This window comes from Pleurodeles waltl, chromosome 6, assembly GCF_031143425.1.
Source record: "Pleurodeles waltl isolate 20211129_DDA chromosome 6, aPleWal1.hap1.20221129, whole genome shotgun sequence".
In the NCBI taxonomy this organism is placed as follows: Eukaryota; Metazoa; Chordata; class Amphibia; order Caudata; family Salamandridae; genus Pleurodeles; species Pleurodeles waltl.
In genome coordinates this window covers 1,220,032,462-1,220,057,584 of record NC_090445.1, presented here as the reverse complement: position 1 = coordinate 1,220,057,584, position 25,123 = coordinate 1,220,032,462, and the positions used below count along the sequence as shown (strand labels likewise).

Here is a 25,123-nt window from a genome sequence, read left to right as displayed (position 1 = left end):
TGTCTTACCTTTTAGTGAAGCTTAAAAACAATCTCTATACACTATTCAAAAATATCAACATATTGCCTTGTCAATGTTTGTTACAAGTATGATGTGAACGAAAAGTGCATTTTCTTAAAATAGCTGTACATGGCTTACATTTTGTTTCACATGTGGATCAAGCAGTTACAATATTGGAAAAGAACTAATCAACATTCTAACATGTTATATCGCATCATCCAACTGCTTTTATAAAATGCTTGACTTCAGCACACTTGAATTTTATCCAATACCACTTTGCATTTTGGGATTTTCAGAGCCACCCTACAATGTGTAAAAAAAAAAAAAAAGCCAACAAAAAACTACATGTCCCAGAATGAAGCATTGTGTTGAATGGAAAGTCAGGAGTGGCTAAATGTCACACGATTCTCAATCCAGCACCATAACCTAAAAGCCTCAGTCCTGCTCTCCCTCCTTGCGCCATCCCACATTCTCAGTCCACTCCCCCCTTTTGAACCAGACCCACTGTTTGCAGATGGAGGCAGGAAAGCATCTATTGTACTATGGAAAGAAAGGGTATTTTGTGGGTGCCTTTGTAGAAATGTGTATATTCATGAGAGTTGGATACTTTTTATATGTGCAGCACAATGGGTGTCCTTATGTAACTGCTAGGTGATAGTGAACAGAGTGAGTGCAGTGTGAGTGTATGGCAACAAATGTGCCAATGTGAGTAGAGTGTAGGGTAATGCAATGTGAAAGGAGGGTCCTGTGAGTGTCATGTTAGAGGAGTGCGTGCAGGGTACCGCGAGCGGTATAAATGCAGAATGAGCAGCAAGAGTGAAGGGTGAGCTCTGTGAGTGTCTGGTGAGTGCATGATGAGAGGAGATGGTGCAAGGTGAGTGATGTCTCCCAGGGAGTTCCAGCAGACTATTGTGCTTGTGTGCAGGTAGAGTGAACAGAGTGCCTGTGTGAGTACAGGCTGACAGTCAGCAGGGTGAGAGGACGGAGTGCAGGCTGAGTAGTGCTCTCCATGGTGAGTGTTGTGCTTGTTTGTGTGGTGTGAGTGCAGGGTGAGTGTTGTGCACAAGCAAGCGAAGGGTGAGCTATGTGAGCGACGGGAGTGCCTATGTGAGTGCATGGTGAGTGATGTTTCCATTGTTAGAGTATAGTGAAAGGAGTGGCACAGTAATGTCACCATATGAGTTGGGTGCTGGTAAAAGTGCAGAATGAGACGAATTAATGTATGGTGAGTGATGTAGTTGAGTGAGATTACAGGGTGGTGAACAGTGAGAGTGGCAAGTGAGTGAAGTCTCACATAACTGTGGGGTGAGCAGTGTGCTCATGTGACTGCAGGGTGAGTGCAGGGTAAATAGCATGAGTGGAGTGAGTGCAGTGCGATTCCTGCGAGTGTAGGATGGACAGTGTGATCATGGGACTGCAGGGTAAGAGGAGGATGAACGGTGTGAGTACATGGTGAATAGTGTGAACGCAGTGTGACCAATGTGAGCGAAGGCTGAGTGTGAAAGTTAAGAGACAGTGGTGAGAATGAGGAGTGAGGTGTCTGAATGCAGGATGTATTCCCAGACACCTGAAGTAAACACAGCATGTTATTGACGGCTGGAGAGTAGCGTTTCAGATGTAACTTAAACTATTGCTATTATGGTATCAATCAGGGATGGAGGGTGAAATAAATAATTTGCTGATCCTGCAACAAATATTCAGTCTTGTGATTAGGGCTGCCACTTGACCATTTTTCTACCAGCCCCTCTGGTATTTGTATGTCCTGGCCAGTACAAAAATAAGCAGAATCATTTAAAAGCCGGTATTTTTTGCCTTTATCTGTACATACTTCAAACTGTAAATATGAATAGAAAGTACATTTAAATGTGTTTTAGACCTGCATTATTGATTCATCACTAATAATTAAAGTGAACAAAGGCTGGAAAGTGATGTTTCAAATGAAAATATACAGTTTTGTTTACAGCCCTATTTAGTATAATGTCCGGACCTATTCAGACTCTAAACAATAACGAACAGATATACTTCTCTAGTGGAAAGGTGGCTATACCGGCTTGTGATATGTTTTCACGAAATGCATTCTCCTACTGTGGCATTAAGAGTACAATACAAATGTAAGGAGTAGACAGAGTGGGGGCTCAGGCGGTGCTGGAACGAGTGAAAAAAGTAAACCCTCGTTAACCAGTTCACAAAGGCATGTTAATGGTCTTTTAAAGACCTGTGAAATACTTGGTGAGTCTGAGATAAGATGCAAGACAATGCCCAGCTCAGCCCACAGCAACTCAAGAGCTATGTGTGTGTTCTGGAGGCTGCAGCAGCCTGGGCTAAAACACACGGAATTGGGAGTAGGGGCATGTATGTGAAGGGAATAAGCAACACACAGTGGAGAGCTCAAAGAAAAATGGCAAAGATATATCCCTGCTGTGAACCCACGCAAGGATACCAGTAATCCACTCTGTAGGGGTGATGAAAAGGGTACAATTGAGGGGACATAAACACAAGAAGAGAAAGGAAAACAATTAAATAAAATGCAAACAAATGAGTTCGACAACAAAGCCAACTATTGATAAGCAATGGGGTGACTCAAAGTAGACTGCAACTACTTGTTTTGTCCAGACTAATGGCCTGATTTAATTTTGGGCAGACTGCCCCATCCTCCACCAGCGTGATGGAGTCAATTATTGTGTCGTTCTGACAGAGGTGCTGCCTGCCACATTTTAACCCCTTCTGTTCCGGGGACGTAATGGTTACATCCGCCGGCACAGTGCTCCTGTGCAGAGGACGTAAACATTACGTCCTGACACAGGAGCTTAGAGGGAGCTGGCTTCCCTTCCACCCCCACAAGGCAGGGATGGAAGGAGAAGCCCTTCCCTTCCACCCCCCCCACACTCCCCCTAATGAATCAGAGGGTGCCAGTCGTGCTGGAAGCCATTTGCTTCCAGCGCGATCACGGAGAAACAGGTACGTTTCTCCATCGGCAGGTGGGGGTTTCACACAAAGAGGCAGTGTCCCTGTAGGCCTCAACCTCAGCACCGTTTATTAGGGGTAGTTGCTTGTACTTAGCCATATTAAGGGGACAAGCAACTAAGGTGGCAAAATCAATACCACCAGAGACTAAAACAGCCTCTGTGGTCTCCCTAACTAGACCAACATCCCAGTACATTACCAATGGTGAGCCCAGCTACACCCTTTGTCTGGCTATTTGTAGTATTCTTCCAACCACTACCGCTATTACTAGGGGCACTAATGGACGCAGTTGGGGTTGTGGGAGCCTTGGTGTTTCTTTCGACAAGTGGGATCACTTGCTCAGTGGCCTTTACTTTTACATAAATAACACCATGGCTTCTTCTGATTGTGAGAAGAGGATTTGGACCCACCTCCCCCAGAGGATATTTGTAAGCCTGGTGAAGACTCACAATTCTTTTTGTCTTTGTCCCCACCCTTGTCAGGAGACTTACCATCCTTCTTCTTGCCATCCTTGTCATCCCCTGTATGAGCTTTTCTGCTCACTCTTGTTCGGACCCATTTGTCTGCCTTCTTTCCCAATTCTTGGGGAGAGGTCAGATCTGAGTCTACCAAGTACTGATGCAACAAGTATGACACAATTATTAAGGATATGCTCTCTCAAAATTAGATTATACAGGCTTTCATAGCCGGTCACCTTACTGCCATGTAACCATCCCTCCAAGGCCTTCACCGAACAGTCTACAAAGTCTGTCCAGTCTTGAGAAGACTCTTTTCTGGTATCTCGGAACTTTATCCTGTATTTTTCAGTGGTTAAGCCAAATCCATCTAAGAGTGCATCCTTCAAAACTTTGTAATTGTTGGCATCACTCTCCCTGACAGTAAGGAGTCTGTCCTTACCTTTGTCAGTGAAAGATAACCACAATATAGCAGCCCACTGCCCTTGAGGGACCAACTGTACCATACAAGCACTCTCAAGTGCAGGAAACCACTTGTTAATGTCATCCCCCTCCTTGTAAGGGGGGCAGTCTTGTGCAGGTTTCTTGAATCTGTTTCTCTAACAGGATGACTATTAAGATTGCTGCTGTTGCTGCCACCATGGGGGAACTAACCCAAACTTCTGTCTTTGTCTCTCTACATCTAGGAATTCCCTGTCTAAGGCCAACTGTTGCTGCTTTAGCCTTAGTCTCACCTCTATCAACCTCAGCTTTCCGAGTTCCCTGTCTAGGGTGTTATCCTCAGGGTAGGAGGTATAGGAAGTCTCTGATACAGAGGTAATGTGCAGAACTGGACCTTTCTCTGACTACCTGAACCCTAGTGACCTGGCCTTTAGGAGTGAAAGGTGTCCTACTGCTGTGTGGACCCCCCCCCTCCTACTACTACCAGCTTCACTAGATGGCCTGTTAAGTGAAAGGGCTTTGAAGGTACCCTCCCCAGAGTTCTCAGGACCCTCCCCTGAATCTATCTGGGTACCCCCCTCCTCTACCTCCTGATCCTGGGGTTGACCAGTCGGACTCTGGTCACTTTCAAGGAGAAGGTTAAGAAGGAGATCTTTAGTAGGGTTCTTACCAACCCCCAAACTTCTTTCTATACAGAGACCCTCAAACATTTAAAGTTTAGATTGTCATAAGTTGTCTTCACAACTTTGGGGGTAGCCTCTACTACAGACATGGTGAAGAGAAAGGGGTGGGAGAAAAAGGTTTTGAGCTTTCAAGACGGAGAGAAAATCTTTTTTTCAAAGTTTTTAGAAAGTTTTTAGGGTGAAAGTAAGACTGCTAAGTTTACTTGTGTATATTTTTAAGTATTAGGTATATGGTTTTCTTATGAAAAGTACCAATGACAAAGTGGTAAAGCAGGTACAAGAACTTATCCTACCGCTGCACCACCAATGTAGGAGGCTGGCCTGGCTTGTAGTGGGTACCAATGGTACTTACATCTTATGCCAGGTCCATTTATCCCTTATTTGTAGAGTCTAGTAGTGTTCTAGATGATGTTATACTTCTGCAATTTGAACAGTTGGATTTGAGGGCCTTGTTCATGTGTCACAGTGGCTGGGGTGCCCTTTGAGAGGGTAGGGGTTGACATTGTTGGCCCCTTTGACCCTCCAACAGCTTTAGCAAACAGATTCATCCTACTAGTAGTGGATCATGCCACTAGGTATCCTGAAGCCATACCTTTAAGGAACACTACAGCTCCTGCAGTGGCAAAAGCCCTCCTGGGAATCTTTCCCAGAGAGGGTTTCCCTAAGGAAGTGGTATCAGAGAGAGGTAGTAACTTCATGTCTGCATCTCTCAAAGCAATCTGGAAGGAGTGCGGTGTTACCTACAAGTTCACCACTCCTTATCATCCACAGACAAATGGATTGGTTGAGAGATTTAATAAAACTCTCAAAGGCATGATCATGGGACTCCCTGAGAAACTCAGGAGGAGATGGGATGTCCTGTTACCATGCCTCCGTTTTGCTTATAGGGAGGTACCCCAGAAAGGAGTGGGCTACAGCCGCTTTGAACTCCTCTTTGGACACCCTGTAAGAGGTCCCCTTGCTCTTGTGAAGGAGGGTTGGGAACAACCTTTAAAAGCTCCCAAACAAAATATTGTGGACTATGTGCTTGGCCTCAGATCAAGGATGACTGAGTACATGAAAAAGGCCATTAAAAACCTTCAGGCCAGCCAAGAGCTCCAAAAGCAATGGCATGACCAGAAGGCTGTCCTGACTCAGTACCAACCAGGACAGAAGGTGTGGGTATTGGAGCCTGTGGCCCCAAGAGCACTCCAAGACAAATGGAGTGGACCCCATCTCATTGTGGAGAAGAAAGGTGAGGTCACCTATTTGGTGGACCTGGGCAATGCCAGAAGCCCCCTTAGGCTGCTTCATGTCAATCGCCTTAAACCTTACTATGACAGGGCTGACTTAACCCTGCTCATGGCCACAGATGAGGGGCAGGAGGAAGAGAGTGACCCTCTCCCTGACCTCTTCACCACCACTGAAGCGGATGGCTTAGTGGAGGGAGTTGTACTAGCTGATTGCCTTACTGCTGAGCAGAAAGACAACTGCATAAATCTCCTTGGACAATTCTCTGACCTCTTCCCACTAGTTCCAGGCACAACTACCTGGTGTGAGCACACAATTGACACTGGACACAGTTTACCTGTCAAAAGTAAAATGTATAGAAAGCCTGACCATGTCAGAGACTGTATCAAACAAGAGGTACAGAAAATGTTGGACCTTGGAGTGATTGAACCATCTGAAAGCCCCTGGGCCAGCCCAGTGATGCTTGTCCCCAAACCTCATAGTAAAGAAGGAAAGAAAGAAATGCGGTTTGTGTGGACTATAGGGGTCTTAATCAAGTAACAAAAGTTTATGCTCACCCTATACCCAGGGCAGATGAGCTGATAGATACACTGGCATCTGCCAAGTATCTAAGCACTTTTGATTTAACTACAGGGTATTGGCAGATTAAGTTATCAGAAGATACAAAACCAAAGACTGCATTTTCAACCATTGGGGGGCATTATCAATTCACAGTTATGCCCTTTGGATTGAAAAATGCACCTGCCACTTTTCAGAGGTTGGTGAACACAGTCCTCCAAGGATTGGAAGCCTTTAGTGCAGCATATCTAGATTATACTGCTGTTTTTAGCTCTACGTGGGATGATCACCTGGTCCACATGTGGAAAGTTGGAGGCCCTGCAAAAGGCAGGCCTCACTATCAAGGCCTCAAAGTACTAGATAGGGCAGGGGAAATTGGTTTATCTGGGCCACCTGGTAGGTGGAGAACAGATTGCACCACTACAGGGGGAAATCCAAACCATTATGGAATGGACTCCCCCCCCCCCCCTACAACTCAGACCCAAGTGGAGCCTTCCTAGACCTCACTGGGTACTACAAGAGGTTAATCAAGAATTATGGCACTATAGCTGCCCCTCTTAATGACCTCACATCAAAGAAAATGCCTGTAGGAATTTAGCCTCTTTCTACCTTGTTACCCCCACTTTTGGCCTGTTTGTGAGTATATGTCGGGGTGTTTTTACTGTCTCACTGGGATCCTGCTAGTCAGGGCCCAGTGCTCAGTGAAAACCCTATGTTGTCAGTATGTTTTGATATGTGTCACTGGGATCCTGCTAGCCCGGACCCCAGTGCTCATATGTTTGTGGCCTATATATGTGTTCCCTGTGTGGTGCCTAACTGTCTCACTGGGGCTCTGCTAACCAGAAACTCAGTGTTTATGCTCTCTCTGCTTTTACAATTGTCACTGCAGGCTAGTGACTAATTTTAACCATTCTCATTGGCACCCTGGAACACCCTTATAATTCCCTTGTATATGGTACCTAGGTACCCTGGGTATTGGGGTTCCAGCAGATCCCTATGGGCTGCAGCATTTCTTTTGCCAACCATAGGGAGCTCAGACAATTCTTACACAGGACTGCCACTGCAGCCTGAGTGAAATAACGTCCACATTATTTCACAGCCATTTTACACTGCACTCAAGTAACTTATAAGTCACCTATATGTCTAACCCTCACTTGGTGAAGGTTAGGTGCAAAGTTACTTAGTGTGTGGGCACCCTGGCACTAGCCAAGGTGCCCCCACATTGTTCAGGGCATAATTCCCGGAATTTGTGAGTGCGGGGACACCATTACACGCATGCACTACATATAGGTATTGACCTATTGTGGCGTCACCATATTAACTCCAAACATGGCCATGTAACATGTCTAGGATCATGGAATTACCATTTAGGTATTGGGGGGACAATTCCATGCATCCCCGGGTCTCTAGCACAGAGCCCGGGTACTACCAAACTTGCTTTCCGGGTTCTCCACTGCAGCTACTGCTGCTGCCAACCCCTCAGGCAGGTTTCTGCCCCCCTGGGGCATGGGCAGCCTGGTCCCAGGAAGGCAGAACAAAGGATTTCCTCTGAGAGAGGGTGTTACACCCTCTCCCTTGGGAAATAGGTGTGAAGTGCTGGGGAGGAGTAGCCTTCCCAATCCTCTGGAAATGCGTTGATAGGCACTGCTGGTGCCCTCTCTGCATAAGCCAGTCTACACCAGTTCGGGATCCCCCAGCCCTGCTCTGGCGCAAAACTGGACAAAGGAAAGGGGAGTGACCACTCCCCTGACCAGCACCTCCCAGGGGAGGTGCCCAGAGCTCCTCCAGTGTGCCCCAGAGCTCTGCCATCTAGAATGCAGTGGTGTGAGGGCTCACCAGAGTTCCTCTGCACTTCCCTCTTCGATTTCTGCCAAGGATCGACCGCTGTCTGCTTCAGTACACCTGCAAAACCGCAACAAAGTAGCAAGAAGACTACCAGCAACATTGTAGCGCCTCATCCTGCCGGCTTTCTCGACTGTTTCCTGGTGGTGCATGCTCTGAGGGCTGTCTGCCTTCACCCTGCACACTGGAAGCCAAGAAGAAATCTCCTGTGGGTCGACGGAAACTTCCCCCTGCTAACGCAGGCACCACACTTCTGCATCACCAGTCCTCTGGGTCCCCTCCCATCCTGACGAGCGTGGTCCCTGGAACACAGGAGCTGGGTCCAAGTGTGTCCCACAGTCCAGTGGCCCTTCTCTCCAAATTTGGTGGAGGTAAATCCTTGCCTCCCCACGCCAGACAGTAATCCTGTGATCTGCAGCTGCTCGGGCTTCTGTGCCCTTTTCCAAGACTTCCTTTGTGCACAGCCTAGCCCAGGTCCCCAGCACTCCGTCCAGCATTGCCCAACTCGCTGAGTTGGACTCTGACGTCGTGGGAGCCTCCTTAGTGGCTCTGAGACAACCGCTGTCCTCAGATCTTCTAAGTGCCTGTTCCTGTACTTCTGCGGGTGCTGCCTGCTTCTGCGGGGGCTCTCTGAGTTGTTGAGGTCCCCCTCTGTCTCCTCCTCCTAGGGGCGACGTCCTGGTCCTTCCTGGGCCCAGGCAGCACCCAAACTCCTCAACCGCGACTCTTGCAGCTAGCAAGGCTTGTTTGCGGTCTTTTTGCGTGGAAACAACTCTGCATCCTCCAGCACGCCGTGGGACATCTTCTGACCAAAGGAGAAGTTCCAGGCACCTTCCGCTGTTGCACAATCTTTGGCTTCTTCCACCCGGAGGCAGCCCTTTTGCACCTTCATCTGGGGTTTAGTGGGCTCCTGCCCCACCTGGACACTTGCGTGACTCTTGGTCTTGGTCCCCTTCCTTTACAGGTCCTCATGTCCAGGAATCCGTCTTCAGTGTTTTGCTGGCAGTTGTTCTTGCAGAATCCCCTATCTCTACTATACTGTCTTTCTGGGGCAGTAGGGTAACTTCACTCCTACTTTTCAGGGTCTTGGGGCTGGGTATCTTGGACACCCTTAGTGTTTTGGAACAGTCCCAGCGACCCTCTACAACCTACCATAGGCCTGGGGCCCATTCGTGACTCGCATTCCACTTTTGGAGTAAACGGTTTGTGTTGCCCCAGGCCTATTTCTACCTATTGCATTCTATTGTGATTCTACATTGTTTGCACTACTTTTCTAACTGTTACTTACCTGATTTTGGCTTGTGTACATATAATTTGTGTCTATTACTTACCTCATAAGTGAGGGTATCCTCGGAGATATTTTTGGCATATTGTAACTAAAATAAAGTACCTTTAGTTTTAGTAACTCTGAGTATTGTGTTTTCTTGTGATATAGTGCTATATAAGTGGTATAGTAGGAGCTTGGCATGTCTCCTAGTTCAGCCTAAGCTGCTTTGCTATAGCTACCTCTATCAGCCTAAGCTGCTAGAACACCTTATTCTACCAATAAGGGATAACTGGACCTGGCACAAGGTGTAAGTACTACAAGGTACCCACTATAAGCCATGCCAGCCTCCTATAGGTTGGCCCTTAGGGTGAGTGTCTGGGTAACAGGTATCCCTCGATATTTACAGGTGACTCTGGTTACCCCAACCTCTCATGGCTACTGACTCCAGTGAGGAATGCAAGGTCAAGGGCAGAGGAACATTACAATGAGGCACATGGGCGAACAAGGAGGATCACTGACCACACCTTTGGCCTCCTGAAGGCCAGATTCCGGTCCCTCCATCTGACAGGTGGATCCCTGGGCTACTTGCCCAAGAAGGTCTGCCAGATCATCGTTGCATGTTGCACAACCTGGCCTTGAGTCGCCAGGTGCGTTTTCTGCAGGAGGATGAGGCTGGAGCTGGTCGTGTGGCAGCAGTGGAGAATGTGGACAGTGACGAAGAGGAGACAGGCTACAGACAACAGAACTACTATAATTCAACAGTACTTCCAGTGACACACAGGTAAGACACTAACTTCACCTTCGATTGCAGTTTTGTGTTGGACATTGTACATGGCAGCCTGATTTTCCAAAATTTATGGCCACTTACTGTACTCTTTGGCATCTCTATTTTCAGATATCTGTGCCCCACTCTGGCTCCTGGTGGGTTTACTGTAGCCCACTACAGGTCATACTTATGTATATATAACTGTACATTTGAATTGCAATGTTTACAGTTTGTTAAACTAATACATTTTACAATCAATTGACAGACTCCATACTTTTATTAGTTCCAAGGGTGTTTATTTCTGTGATAATAAATGTAGGGGTTATTGCAATGGGCTGGGTTGATGATGGAGGAATGTCCAGGATAGAGTCCAGTCTATTGGTATCACAGATGCATTGTCCAAGGGGGCATAGGGAGTGGGACAATGGCAGTTCAAGGTGGACAGGGTGACAGAGTGGGACACACGGGTGACATTCAGGGGAGTCTTATTTCCTGGCAGGGGTCTTGGCAATGTTCTCTGGCTTCTGCCTGGATCGCAGGGATCTTTTGTGTGGTGGTTCTCCTTCTGCAGGGGGAGGGGTGCTTGTGGCCTGTTCCTGTGGCGGGGCCTCCTGCCCACTAGCGTCAGCGGAGGGGGAGGGATGTTCATCGGTGTGGCTAGTGTCAGGGGCCCGTTGGTGTGCCACTGCCTCCCTCATGGTGTTGGCCATGTCTGCCAGCACCCCCGCAATGGTGAGCAGGGTGGTGTGGATGTCCCTCAGGTCCTCCCTGATCCCCAGGTACTGTCCCTTTTGCATCCGTTGGGTCTCCTGCAGCTTGGCCAGTATCTGGCCCATGGTCTCCTGGGAATGGTGGTATGCTCCCAGGATGTTGGTGATTGCCTTGTGGAGAGTCCGTTCCCTGGGCCTGTCCCCCCCCTGTCGCACAGCAGTCCTCCGGGCTTCCCTGTTGTCCTGTGCCTCTGTCCCCTGAACCGTGTGCCCACTGCCACTGATCCCAGGTCCCTGATTGTCCTGTGTTTGTGGCATTGCCTGGGGTCCCAGTAGTGGTGGACACACTGCAGATTGACGTGTTCTGGGGACAGAGGTATGGGCCCGTAGGGTGGGTGCTGTGGTGGTGTTTCCTGAGGTGGGAGGCTCTGTGGTGGTTTGGGACGGTGGCTGGGTCACCGACTGTCCAGAGGTCCCTGATGGGCCAGGTAGGTCATCCTGAACCAGGTGTGCAGAGCTGCTGTCATCACTGTGGGCCTCTTCTGGGGAGGGGGAACTGGATGTTGCTGGCACCTCCTCTCCGGTGACGTTGTGTGGGGGTCCCGTGGGGATGTAAATGCAGTGTTAATGTTTCTGCGTGTGACATCTTGTGCATGGGTATGTTCCACGCTATGGTTGTTATTACCAAGGCAACTTTGGCTTGTGTGAGTTGTGATTTGGTTGGCTAAGTGATTGTCACTAGTGTGCATGCTGTGGTGATGGGGGGGTCCATGCAGGTCTGTGATGGGGGTCCATGCATTGGTGTTGCATGCAGGGATTGGGATAGGTGGGTTGTGATGGTGGGGTATATGTGAGGTGGTGGAGTGATGGGGGTGAGGGTAGGGGTGGAAGTTTGTGACGGCATGCAGGTAGGGGGGGTGAAAGTAGTAAAGATTTGACTTACCAGAGTCCAGTCCTCCTGCTACTCCTGCCAGGCCCTGAGGATGCATGATCGCCAAGACTTGCTCCTCCGATGTTAGTTGTGGGGGAGGAGGTGGGGGTCCACTGCCAGTCCTCTGTACAGCTATCTGGTGTCTTGCAACCACGGAACACATCTTCCCCCATAGGTCGTTCCACCTCTTCCTGATGTCATCCCTTGTTCTGGGGTGCTGTCCCACGGCACTGACCCTGTCCAAGACTCTCCGCCAAAGCTCCATCTTCCTAGCAATGGACGTCTGGGGCACCTGTGATCCTAATAGCTGTGGCTCTACCTGGATGATTTCCTCCACCATGACCCTTAGCTCCTCCTCTGAGAACCTGGGGTGTCTTTGTGGTGCCATTGGTGTAGTGTGAGAGGTGTGAGTGTGTGAGGTGATGTGTTGGGTTGTGTGTTGCGTGGATGGTGTATGGGCGATGGTGTTCTGTGGCTCTGATTCTGTGGGTGCTCCTGGCGTGTATCTCCCTCAGTTGTCAATTTTCGTGAGTTGTAAGGGGTTGGGGGTAATGTGTGTGGGTGTGTTTTATAGTGGTGTGGGTGCGGTGTATGTGTATGTATTTGAATTGTCCAATGCGGTGGTGTTTTGTTAGTGTGTGTGTGTATTTTCAGCACAACGGTATGTACCGCCAATGGTTTACTGCGGTTGAGTGTCCGTCACGGTGATTTGTGGGTCATAATGCTGTGGGTGTATTTCTGTTGGCATAACGGTATGGGTTTTGGTACCGCCAGTTTATCACTGACCTTTGGGCTGGCGGACTTGTGTGTGTCTGTATAGTGGTGGATTTCTATATGTGGGTCATAATACGCATAGTGGTATCCCGCCGAGGTCACGGTATGTTGGCGGCAGTCAGCATGGCGGTAAGCAGCACTTACCGCTAATGTCATAATGAGGGCCACAGTCTGCTCGAAGTGAACCTCAAATCCAAGTTCGGGTTTGAAGAGTAAACCAGAGAGGGTGTGAAGAATTTTCTGAAACTGGTAAATACAAAGTACAAAAGCAGGCAGAAGGGGTGAAGTTTCAGCTGAGTGAACATTCAGATGAAGAACCAGAACTTCCTGAAGATGCAGCAGTCTTTAATCCAGGCAGTGAAAAACTGCAGTTGAAAATCAAGGTTACAAAGACTACCACGTGAAAGAAGTTCACTGTCAAAAGAGACGCAGTTGAGCAAGGTTCTAGCTCAGGTTAACGTCTGAGTTCCAGATTGAGCTGAAGCCAAAGTTCTTTGACAAGCAAAGACATAAAGACTGCTGATGAAAGACAAAAAAAACGAGGAAGTCATTCCAAGAAGGAGAACCTGCAAAAGGAAGCACTGTGAGCCAGAAAGAAACTCAGAAATGGTTGGATTCACACACTAGTGGGAGTGAATCACCAGTTATGAAAATATGCCTCACCTGAATGGGTATATTTAGATACAGTATTTGAAGATTAGGATGGTGAAATCAATGATGATTATTCTCTGGTGAATAAGTGCCAGTTTGTGAGTGAACCAAACACAGACTGGGACAAAGGAACAACCCACCTGAATGTGAAATAGAGACTGCTGAATAAAAAATGAATCCCAGATCTGATGATAAAGAGAGACTGAATAAAGGTTTCTTTAAGGGTCTTGACAAAAAGTCTAATACATTTTGATACGACTTTTGATACCAATACATGGAATTTTCAGAAGAAAAAAAAAGAAGAAAAGCAAAAAAGACAACTGAAAACTTGTTTTGACTATTGTTTTAACCCCTTCTATGCGTCAGATGGCCTGGGGCCGTCCAACCAACAGTGCTCATGCACGTCGGACTTTCTTCCTAAACAGCCACGGGAGCTAGAAAATAGCTTCCCCAGGCTGTTCTGGATTTTTAGTAAAATGATGTTCACTGACATTTTTACTGAAAACGACAGTGAAATGAGCAGTTCGGCTTATTTCACTTCCTTTGTGCTCATGGAGCTATCTCAGCCCCCTGAACACTGAAGCAGGCGGAAGAGGTATCATCAAGGGAGTGAGGAGCAACCCCTTCCTTGGGCAAGGGCTTTTGCTCCCTCTTTATAGTGTAGAATATATTAATATACATCTCCATTCATCTATACCTATACAGGCACTGTAATGCCCACATCCCTCCCAAAAAGTGGCAGTCTTTCTGCCCCCCCCCCCCAAAGCCCCCCCCTCAGCCCAGCCCTCCCCCCCAGCCACCTGGGATTTTTATTTTTTTATTACTCATTTAGGGGTGGGAGGTGCCCAGGAAGGACACTGCAACGCCCTCACCTCTCCCCTAAAAAAAAATGGGCAGTCTTTCTGCCAACACCCCCCCCCAGGCTGAGTGGGGAAGAAAGCCAACTATGCACCAGGGATTTTTTTGGGTAGTGAAGGGGTTGCCCAGAATGGGCATGGCAATGCCCCCCCCCCAAAAAAAATAAATGGGCACAGACTTTCTGCACTAACAGGGGATGGGGGCTGGTGGGGATTATTACCTTATTACCCTCAATCTGCTCTCCAGGGCGGGCAGGCCAGGGAAGCATTTAATTTTTATTTTTTTAAATAGAGGGGTGGGGGCTGCCCACAACCATGGGCATGGCTATCCCCCCCCCCACCCCAAATGACGGGGGCAAACAACCGCAGACTAAAGCATCTCATCCCATGGGTTTTGATTTTACATGTAGGCCAAGAGAGGTTGGCTAACTCCCAATATCATCCCACATGCAATGGTGGGTGGCTGCTCTTTTTGGACTTTGGTACGGTGCCACCTGGAAAAAAAACTACTAGACCAAGACACTTCTGAAAACTAAACATCTGGGGGAGTCCAGGGTGGGTTAATTCACATGCACCCCACACCATTTTCTTACCCACAATGCCCTGCAATCCTCCAACTTTGACTGAAATCAGCCATTTTCCCTATATTTCTGCGATGGAAACTTCTGGAATCCATAGGAATCTACAAAAATTCCTACCACCCAGCATAGCTCCATCTGTACTGATAACTCTAGTCTACTTGTGTTGATGCCCAAAGCAGAGTTAGCCTAAAAGCATATGAAAAAAACTGCCCTTTTGGGCCCGCTTTGGATCCCTCTCAATTTATAAACATTTTTGGCCCTTTCCCGTCACAGGCACTTTGCCCACCTACACAAGTGAGGTACCATTTTTTATCCTGAGACCGAGGTGAACGCTAGGTGGTAGGAAATTTGTGCTGGCACAGTGATTCCACAGAGACATGTGAGGAAAATTTGATTTTTATGGTTCAACTCTATTAAAAGATTATAACACGTACACCACTTACAACCACCGGCCATTGAGAAGCTGAAGAAAATCTTGGCTTAGAAACTGTATGTACCAACTTTAAACTATAATCCCAACAAACCCTTCTCTCCCCATCCTCTCTCCCTCCCAAGAGTACACATTTGAAGCAGTGTCCAGAAATCTCCCCCACATGTACAGGTGTCACTGTGTAGTGTGGATGCATCAGTTAGGCTTATTGTGGTGGCTCCTTGAGGCGGAGCTGTCGCAAATATCTAGTTAGTTCTGAGAACCTACACGGTAACAGGGTAATAAATGGGGCCGTGCTTCTCTGTACGAGTCGCCACAAGCTGATAGTGTTTAGGTGAATTTTTCCATTTCCAGTACATGCCACATCTGATGTAGCCATGCCTGGTGTGTCAGAAGGGTGTCAGTCCCCCATACTGAAAGAATTGTCTGGTGTGCAGTGCCCAATGCAATGCTTATTTGACGGCCTCTTCGGACCTAAGCACGTAGGTGAGTGGATTACGGAGAGGTAGAAGAGTGTAAGTGGGAAATCTAGGAAGGGTCGTATCTAAGCAGGTGTATATGTCGTCAAGGACTGCCTCCCAAAAGGAAGCCAACTAGGGGCAGTCCCAGAGAATTTGGAGAAGAGTCCCTCTCACTGCCCACAGTGACACCAGCAGGTCGAGCCTTCTGGTAGGATTACCTCTATGAAGTCTGGGAGGTGTGAGATACCAATAAGTCATTCTTTTGGGGCAGTTTCGATACTCGTGGTGCTGGTAGCTACGTGTCTAGCACAGTAATATATATCCCCCACTCTTTCCCAGAAAACTGTCTCCCTAATTCTTGTTCCCAGTGTCTCTAACTGAGGGCTTTATCTGATGGGAAAGTCCACAAAAGGAAGTTGTATAGCTCGGACACCACTCTCTTGTCCTTACTTTTCAAAATGAGCCATTTTTCAAATGCTGTAAGTGGGGGGGTGTGCTCCGCGATTAACAGTGCTGTAAGAAAGCCAATGCTTGATTTGCAAATAATGTAGTCTGTCTGTTTCTAAAAGCTCGTACTGGCATTGAAACTGGTTGAATGGGATAAGACCCTCTTCATCAAAGAAGAGCCCAAATGAGTGGCATTCTGCTCTTTGCCAGTGGCAAAACGCTCCTAAATCCAGCCAGGAGGTGAAGTCGGAATTCCCTAGCAGTGGGGTTAAGGGTGAGGGAAATGTTGTCAGGTCCCTGTGCGCGGTGACTAAGTCCCAGACTTCCAACGTCAATCATGTTATCAGTGAAGAATACAAATGCCGTGCTCTCTGTGGTCACTTGAGGAATGGAATTTTCCAAGGATGGGTACGAGCGAACCGCTCAGGCAATAAAGAGCCAGTGCTTCTGACTCTGGCTGTGACCACTCCATGAAGTAGCGGAGTTGCGCGGCTTGGCAGTAGCTCTGAAAGTGCAGAATCCCCAGATCATCCTCCGCTGGAGGGCGATAGCACATTTATTTACTCATACGGGGGAGTCGTTCTGCCCATATGAATCGAAGTATGGCCGTTTGTAGTGTTCCCAGCAACCCTACAGGTGGGTTTACTGGGAGGGTCTGGAACAGAAAAACAACTTTCTGAAGAATCACCATTTCACAGCTGTGATTCTGCCCAACCAGGATAGGTGATGAGGTCGCCATGCGGTCATATCTTTGGTAATCTATTTAAGCAACCAGTCATAATTGAGGATTGCAATATTGGCTGCGGAGGTGGATAACTGAATACCGAGTGAGTGATATAGTCCCTTCTCCATTGTATGCAAAGACTTTTGGAAAGGAGTGCTTCCTCACATCGCAGGGGACCAAGAGTCGGAGGTATGGAGGTGCCACACTTAGAACTTTCCCAGATGGTGGCACACTTGCAACACGTAGTCACTGGCTGGACCCCGAAGATAACTAGGAGAAACAGTTGTTACAGGGTACACACCAGGGAAAATCCTCGTAGATTCTCCACATGAAGGGCTTGTGGATTCCCACTACCTTTTCCCATATTACTCAACAGTTGGTGAAGATGTTGGAGGGAGTGGTCCCGGCGGGTGGTTCGACACACGTCCTATACACCGGATTTACCTCTGTGGGGCATGCAACCTTTTCTGCAAATAGCCAACTCTATGTTGATACAGAAATTGAGAGATGGAGGCTGAAATACCAAAGGGAACCTATATACTGAAGGACGATTTATCACCCGGGATGCAGCTATAGAAATATTCTGCCTGGTTTCAGGACAATACCTCCCATACATAAGAATCTCAACTACGGCCTGCACGGCCTGGCCAACGTTCCCCATGGCGCTGCATCAGTTCTGCACCCTGACAACCTGACTAAATATGGCCCAAGACTACAGCCTAATCACCCATACATAAAGGGTGCTGCGTAAGGACTTACCACCACAAACCCTCAGCACACAGACCAAATGGGAGGGCATTTTGGAGAACCCCTTGTCGGCTCAAGAGTGGGTGAAGGTCCACAAAGGGGTGCGAAATGTCAGCTTCAATGCACGTTTCAAACTTTCACTATTATTTTATAGAACATACCTCACACCACATACTTTACATGCTATATATGACACTAGACTGGACAGCTGTCCATGTTGTGGGGCCAACATAGCAGACTTCATGCACATGGTATGGTCCTGTCCCGCTCTCTCTCTCCACTTACTGGCAGGAAATCTACATTTTGAACAGGGCCCTGGGGTGGGCAATATTGCTTGAGATCAGTCAGGTACTTCTGGGCCAAAAAGCCATTAAATGGCTCAGCCCGACAACCCCTACACATTCAAGCTGGTTGAGGAACATTTCCAAATGGGCGGTTGCGGAAGAGGTCCGCATGAATCATGCTCACAGAGACTAAATAGTGGGAGGATGATCTAAGGCCTGGTCTGCTATGATACTTGAACTTGAAGAACTGCGAGGACCAGCGACTGCTGAAAGCGCACCCATATGCCACAATGCATAATCCCTGTTGATAACAGGAGAGAGCTCAGGAGATCCTTGAATTCCAAAGGGACGCATCGTGAACACCCTTACACTACCCATCATGAATCTCTTTCACACCATTGCCTCGGATCATACACAGGAGCGAGGAGAGTTAGAGGAATATTTTGTTAGTTCTTTGGGTTCGTAAATGGACAGTGGTTTAATCTTTCTCTTACCAATGTGCTCCTTAGATATAATTTGCTCTCTTATCTTGTGCCACTGCTCACCTTTTTACATTTCTAGTGTATACAGCTAACACCCGTACAGTTATCCTTTCCTTACACCCGGTCAAATTTTGATGTGTACCTCAGGTGCCGTATTTCTACTGAATGTTTATGTATATGCTTCAAATGTTCACAGAATGGAACTGTGAATATATCTGATCTTACATATTTCTTTCGCCCCCACAACCCGCTCGCACTGTCCTGGCTATATCCTGTCATGTAAAACCCCTTTAAAAAAAAAAGCATAATATAGTGTCAGGGCCTCTCTCACATCTAAGTAACCATGAAACTACCCTGCCTGTCAGTCCTCCCTCAATACATCTCTTCCTAGTGCCCTTTCACATCAAGAAATACACCTCTCCCAGACGCTCCATGAAACTGGTCCAAGGTCCATTTGATATCAGCCATTATCTCCTTGCCATGGGTGGCTTCAGATCTCCTCTCCTGGTTAAATATTTGTAACTCTAAATTAGAAATACGCAGCCTCAGCGTCTCAAGTATACCTGCCTGTTGTAAAGTATAAAACCCCAGAATGAATCCTTTAAATATTTCCAAACCTGGGTAATTTTATTGATTACCCTACATTTCGATATAAGAAGGCGATGAATGCAATCTGTAATAATATAGGCAATATAATACAGGATGTCACCTTTGAAGCCTGAGGTACACAGTGCCTGGCAATAAAATGGCCACTACAGGCAAGTAAGTTAGAGGTTGTTGAGAAATGTCCAGTTTCTAGAGTTAGCGCAGTAGGCATTCAGGGATCAATATTAAATCTATGTGAAAGTGCATCTTGTGGGGACGAATACTTGTATTTTGGCACTGGAACATGTCCAGGCATAATTCAAATATTTTAGCTGTCTCAATTGGGAATACTTGCAGGATATTTTCAAAATGGGTTGAACAGTTGTCAAGAGAAAGTTGAAGGACAGAATTAAAGAGGAACAGCAATACTGATTAGCACAAGTGGCACTCCATTAGTTTAATATGGGTCACTTCATCAATGTATCTATGAGTAATTAAATGCCTCCCCCCAAGGAGCTGTAAATGCACGGTTTTTGTTTTAATTAGGCACCAATACCTTGGCTGCAACTGCACAAGTAAAAAAGGCTTGGATCTCCTTGGCACACATGCTGTCGCTGAATGCATTCTGCTTCCAGCAGGCCATCATCATGGACATTTCCGTAAGACAGGATGCCTCTGTAAAGACAGAATCGTTTAAATCTTATTTTCAATGCTTCAAAATACTATTTGTATGATTCATGAAAAATGAGTAACAAATCATAAATAATGCAAAACTAAGAAAAAAAACACTGCAACCGAACCAATTTTACTTTGGAGGGTCTCTACCAAAAGTTCAGTCAACGGTACAGAAAAGTGCTGATATATTACCTAATGGCAGTTGCTACTAGGTAGTTATAGTTAGGACCTAGTTTCCATAGAAAAAGCTGTTTTTTACTTGCCTATAACTTTGATGCCGCTTCACAAATCATCACAGGCTAAAAAGCATTTTTTTTTAAATTTACAACCCTCCACCCATCCCCCCCCCCCCCCCCACCCGGCCAGCTCCTGTTATGTTCCTGGGTTCCCACCCCCAGGACATAGCCGTTTTACAGCTGCCACCAAGCCAATGCATAGCAGACAGTGAAAAGCGCGATGGGTGCTACTGCACCCGTTGCACGGTCGCAACACCGCCGGCTCCTATGTTGCGGCCTCATCCCCGCTGGGCCGGCGGGCGTAAACTAGGTTTGCGCCCGCCGGCCCAGCGGGGATGTCGTAATGGGGTCCGCGGGAGTGCAGCCGCATGGTGGTTACCGCTTGGCGGGCGGCGGTAGCCGCCCGTCAAGCTTGTAATGACCCCCATAATGTCTCAGAATGTTCACTGAACTTCTAGAAATAAATATCCATACCTTATAAATCTCCAGTTTATATATAGTTGCTACCACTGACAACTCTTTAATGTCAGCATGTGCACAGGCCCCACTGGTGAATAATCTATTGCAAACATACACTTCAGTTTTTCTCACATATTTTAGCAACAGGAATTTGATTTAACCCCTTGGCTGCCTACCATTTCCCCTAGAATGCCAAGCCCTGTTTTTACTATTTGTGGGACCTCGCACAAATGCCTTCACACCTCGTTCAACAAAGTATTCATGCCAAATTTGTGTCCTATTTTTCTCCTCAGCACCCTGGAGATTTTAAAGCTACCCAGGGTTTGTGGATTCCCTTGGAGGGGAAAATGAAAACAAACAGAACATAGTTTGTTCCAAGCCACCCCCCACCCCCAGTCAATAACTGGGCTGCACTTTAGAATGATTTTTTTTTTCAACTATACTGGATACAATAAAATACGTTTCCTACAAGTCTGTTTTCCCACATGCCTCCCGATATAGCTGGATCATCACTAGGGAGGCTGCGCCAAGCGACTGACACAAAATACACCAAAACCCGACCTGGAGACATATTTCATCCAGCAGAATCCACACTTTTTTTTGTTTTTTAAATGTGGGCAGCTGTGGATTCTGTGCCTTCTTTCAACCGTCACCCAGAGAAACCTAGCATACCTAGACATTTCTGAAAACTAGACACCAAGCCGTGGTCCACAGTGGTGTAACCCGAGTGGTTCTCATAAGTGTTCCTTTCTCAGAAGCCCTTGCAAACCTGAAGCTTTGGCTAAAGACACACAACTCCCTTACATTGCTGTGATGGAAAGTTCTGGGATTTGTGAGGAGCCACAAATGTCCTACCACCCATTATTCCCCCATGTTTCCCGATACGAATGGTACCTCACTTGTGTGCATGGGCCTAGATCCAGACACAAGAAAGGGCCCAAAACTGAACATGGACAGATCCATTTTTTCTACTCAAAACAAACTTTTTTTTGCGATTTGAGTAGCTATGAATTTCGGGCTCTAGCTCAGCTGGCACCTAAGGAAACCTGTCAGACCCACAGATTTGAGAAAATTAGACACAAAAGGGAGTCCAGGGTAGGGTGACTTGTGTGGCTCTCATCAGGTTTTCTTACCCGGAAGCCACTGCAAGCCTCAAGTTTCGGCTGAAAACACTAATTTTCAGCACATTTCTATGAAGGAAAGTTCTGGAATCTGTGGGGAGCCACCACCCAGCGTTCCCAAACATTTCCCGATAAAAATGGTACATCACTTGTGTGTGAGCCTTCCGCCTACAACAGAAAAATGCCCAAAACGCATTGCGGAGACATCAAAATTTCCCTATACAAAAAAAATGACCTGATCTGCCATTTTTGGGCACAGGTTTAACGGCTATCTAGGTAGACCCACCAAACCCCTACATGTCTAAACATCAGACACCTGGGTGGTATGCCTCACATGGATCCCATGAAATTTTCTTATTCACAATGCCTTAAAATCCTCAAACTCTAAGTAAAATGGTGCTTTTTCCTTGCATTTCTGTGATATAAGCTTCCAGAATCCAGAGGGATCCCCAAACTTCCTACCACCCAATGTTCCCCCCACTTGTCCCAATAAAAACATACATTTGTGTAGCTAGGCCTAGTGCCCGTGACAGGCATGGACCAAACCAGGGGTCAATGAGTGCCCCAGGAGGTGTGTACATTTCGGTACTACCTCATGTAACTGTTGGCGCTGCTTTAACCACATCCAGCCCACCGAGTATGAGATCTGTTGATGGTGGAAACGAACACACACCACAACCAATAACAACACTGGGGAAAAGGGTTATAGGCTCATGAACGCATAGATAAAGTAAATTAGGGAAAGGCGAGAGATAGACAAACATAACATTCATCAAGCCCATGATAACATCACATCTGTTGTAGTAAGAGATGACAGTTCAGTTACGAAATGCAAACAGTGCTTCAGCCCCAAGACTACAATTTATCTCATCTAATCGTATTCTTTACCTAGGCTTCAAAAATGCAAAACTGGGAGGACCCACACAGTTAAAAAATAGTTGCACTTAGGAAAATAAAAATTATAGTGTATACAAATAGACAGTGTATCTGCATTCTCCGGGCACTGCACCTCTTGGGAACAAGGCTGAAAAGCAGTGCAGGGACTCCATGGATCTTTCCTGCAGAAGAGAAAGTCTGTGGAATGCAAAAAATAAAATGCCAATATCGGTGAGTCAAGTTAAAGTACGGTGCATGAGGAAACAGAGGCTGAGCATAGGCTTGTGTAGTTGTGTGCCATTAACTAAGAAGTAAGAAGAATCAATCAGGTACCACCAATCCCAGACAACGGGCTACATGTATCCGAATTATCACTCTGACAATAAAAACATTTAACTGTGCCCATCATCTGACATTCACCAGACCACAGCCACTTAATCGGAGTCTGCCACAGTAGCAACTAATCTCCATTCTCATCATCAAAACCCCTTTCTCCAGTCCACAGGGGTAGGCCTCAGAGTCATCTTCTTTCCCATTGAAGTAGTTAAGCAATGGCCCTTCTTCTGGGTTTGTCAATAGTATTTTAGGATATTGTTTTACCAAAAAATAAGCTGAACTGTTGAACAAGAAGAAGAAAAGAAAAACAGTATAAGTTTAATCTAGTTACTCTTTTTTGTCTAAAAGAAGATAGTCAAGATGGACTTAACTTTACTTGATTGTCCTTTTGTTAAACTAAGTCGCTATCCCAGTGACAAGTGGTGATGATCACCCAGACATTACACATCAAGTTTAGTTTACCAGACTCTCCCAACCATCACATAAAACCCCATCATTTGGTATTCACTGGTGCAAGTTACCTCTTCCAAGTGTGGTACCCATTTCCTATGAGTCTCTATGCCATGGAAGCTATGCACAACACAGTGTAGTCTACACTGGCAATCCCACATGAGAATGAAAAAATGATGGGGATGGGAGATCCTTCTTTTATTAAATGGAGGCGTCTACTGCAGATTGATAACAGGGCTTCTTTTCAATGTCTGAACTGAAGGTTGGTTTTTCACTTCTCACCGATCAGTCAGCCCCAGTCAAACAACTGCAATGTCCTCCTTGATTGACTATTTGTGCCATGCACATGGGTCCAATCCATTGACGTTTATTTTCATTTAACAGCCGGCATAAGTCATACAAAAAGTTATTTAAAAAAAAAAAAAAAAAAAGCAGCCCTATCTGTAACTTCAATGGTTGTGGTATGAATTAGTCTGGAAAGTAAAGTTTGTCTTCAAACTCAGGTGGGTCGTACAGAAGAGATTCACTCAACCCACTTGTGACGTAAGACCAAGTGCTTTCATTACCCACGGTTGAGTCTGAAGAAGCACTATAATCTCTTGGAATTAAGTGGTTGCTAATTTTAATCATCATCAATCTCTCCACACTATGAGGCGAGAGACTGGTCCTTCGGATTGTCACAAAAGTGCCAACTGCACTGACCACATGCTTAGAAGACACAATGGCTACCAGACATGCTAGCTACTTTATTGCCAGACTGCTGAGCTCTGGTCACAGTTCCTTCTTCCTAAAGCAACAGGTCAATGGGTTTTGATAAAGGTATACCTCTGTTGGGTCATCCAGGTAGTCATGGACCATCTTCAGAGTTGTCAACAGTGCTGGCCACTTGCTGTACCTCGCCTCTGTACTTGACTTAAATCCTGCCATATGAAACTAACTCATTCCAGATTTTGGCAGTAACCTTGAATCTGTTGTTCCTATGGGTTTAGTAGCTGGTAATTGTGTTGGTTGCTACTGCAGAGGCTGCGAGGCAACAGCACCTCCTTCTCTAGAGGTTGATGTCTGCACTTCAGAACCTCTACCGTGGCCTCAAATCTGCAGTCCTTCTTCCAGATCACCGATTTCTGTGACGATTCAAGTTTTGTAAATTGATACATCCAATTCTGACAAAGGAACAAATACGATCAGCACTTTTGTGTACCATAGACACAGGACTATGGGACAGATGTACTATTGGGAGGACACTATCTTTTTGCATACTTTGTTTAGTGTTCAAGCAAAGGATTTAACTGATCATTAAAGCATTTGCTTTTTCATTTGTTCCACCTTTGGCAATTGCTACCAGGGCAGGTGCAAGAAGGGGACCGCTCGGCTCCTTGTACTCTTTGTGCTGACTTTGAGTCATAATCTTAAAAGAAAGTAGCATTTAGATCAGGCACACCAACTATCCCCCTTTTGTATACCTCCATTTTCAGGGGTTTGATAGTTGCAGCCACCCTCCTTTGAATTACATTATGCTTGATAGACATGTACTTCACAAAGAAAAAGTTACTTACCTTCGGTAACGCTTTTTCTGGTGGATACAATAGCTACCTGTGGATTCCTCACCCTATGAATTCACCCATGCGCCAGCATCCAACGGAAAATCTTCTTCCCCGCTCTCCACGTCGACGAGGACATCACAATTGCATGGCTCCACGCGACTCCATCTGACGTTACTGTGCCAATAAGAGGTCCTTGCCGGCATGCTGGCGTCAGTTTCACCCATTTTTTTACGTGCCTTTGATGCGAACAGGTGAAAACCGACCTCACAATAGCTCCAATAAATACATATATACATAAAACCACCATGATTCAATATAATCAAAACCATCATTTATATATACAGAAAAAGACATCAATATATACATATACATACACCCACACACACACACACACACCTATACAACCACACATCTTAGTGCAACCAGACAGGCAACGGGGAGGCAGGTGGGACTGTGAGGAATCCACAGGCAGCTATTGTAGCCACCAGAAAAAGCGTTACCGAAGGTAAGTAACTTGCTCTTCTGATGGATACAACTACCTGTGGATTCCTCACCT

General features: G+C 46.5%; 1 protein-coding gene across 1 annotated transcript in view; it reads right to left on the bottom strand.

Moving 5' to 3' along the window:
• Positions 1–25,123, bottom strand: part of CHCHD1 (coiled-coil-helix-coiled-coil-helix domain containing 1) — a 139,042-nt gene that overhangs the window by 5,831 nt on the left and 108,088 nt on the right. The window contains exon 2 of the mRNA XM_069240529.1: positions 19,427–19,545. Within this exon, the coding sequence (XP_069096630.1) occupies positions 19,427–19,545 (119 nt within the window). The remainder of the gene's footprint in view (positions 1–19,426; positions 19,546–25,123) is intronic.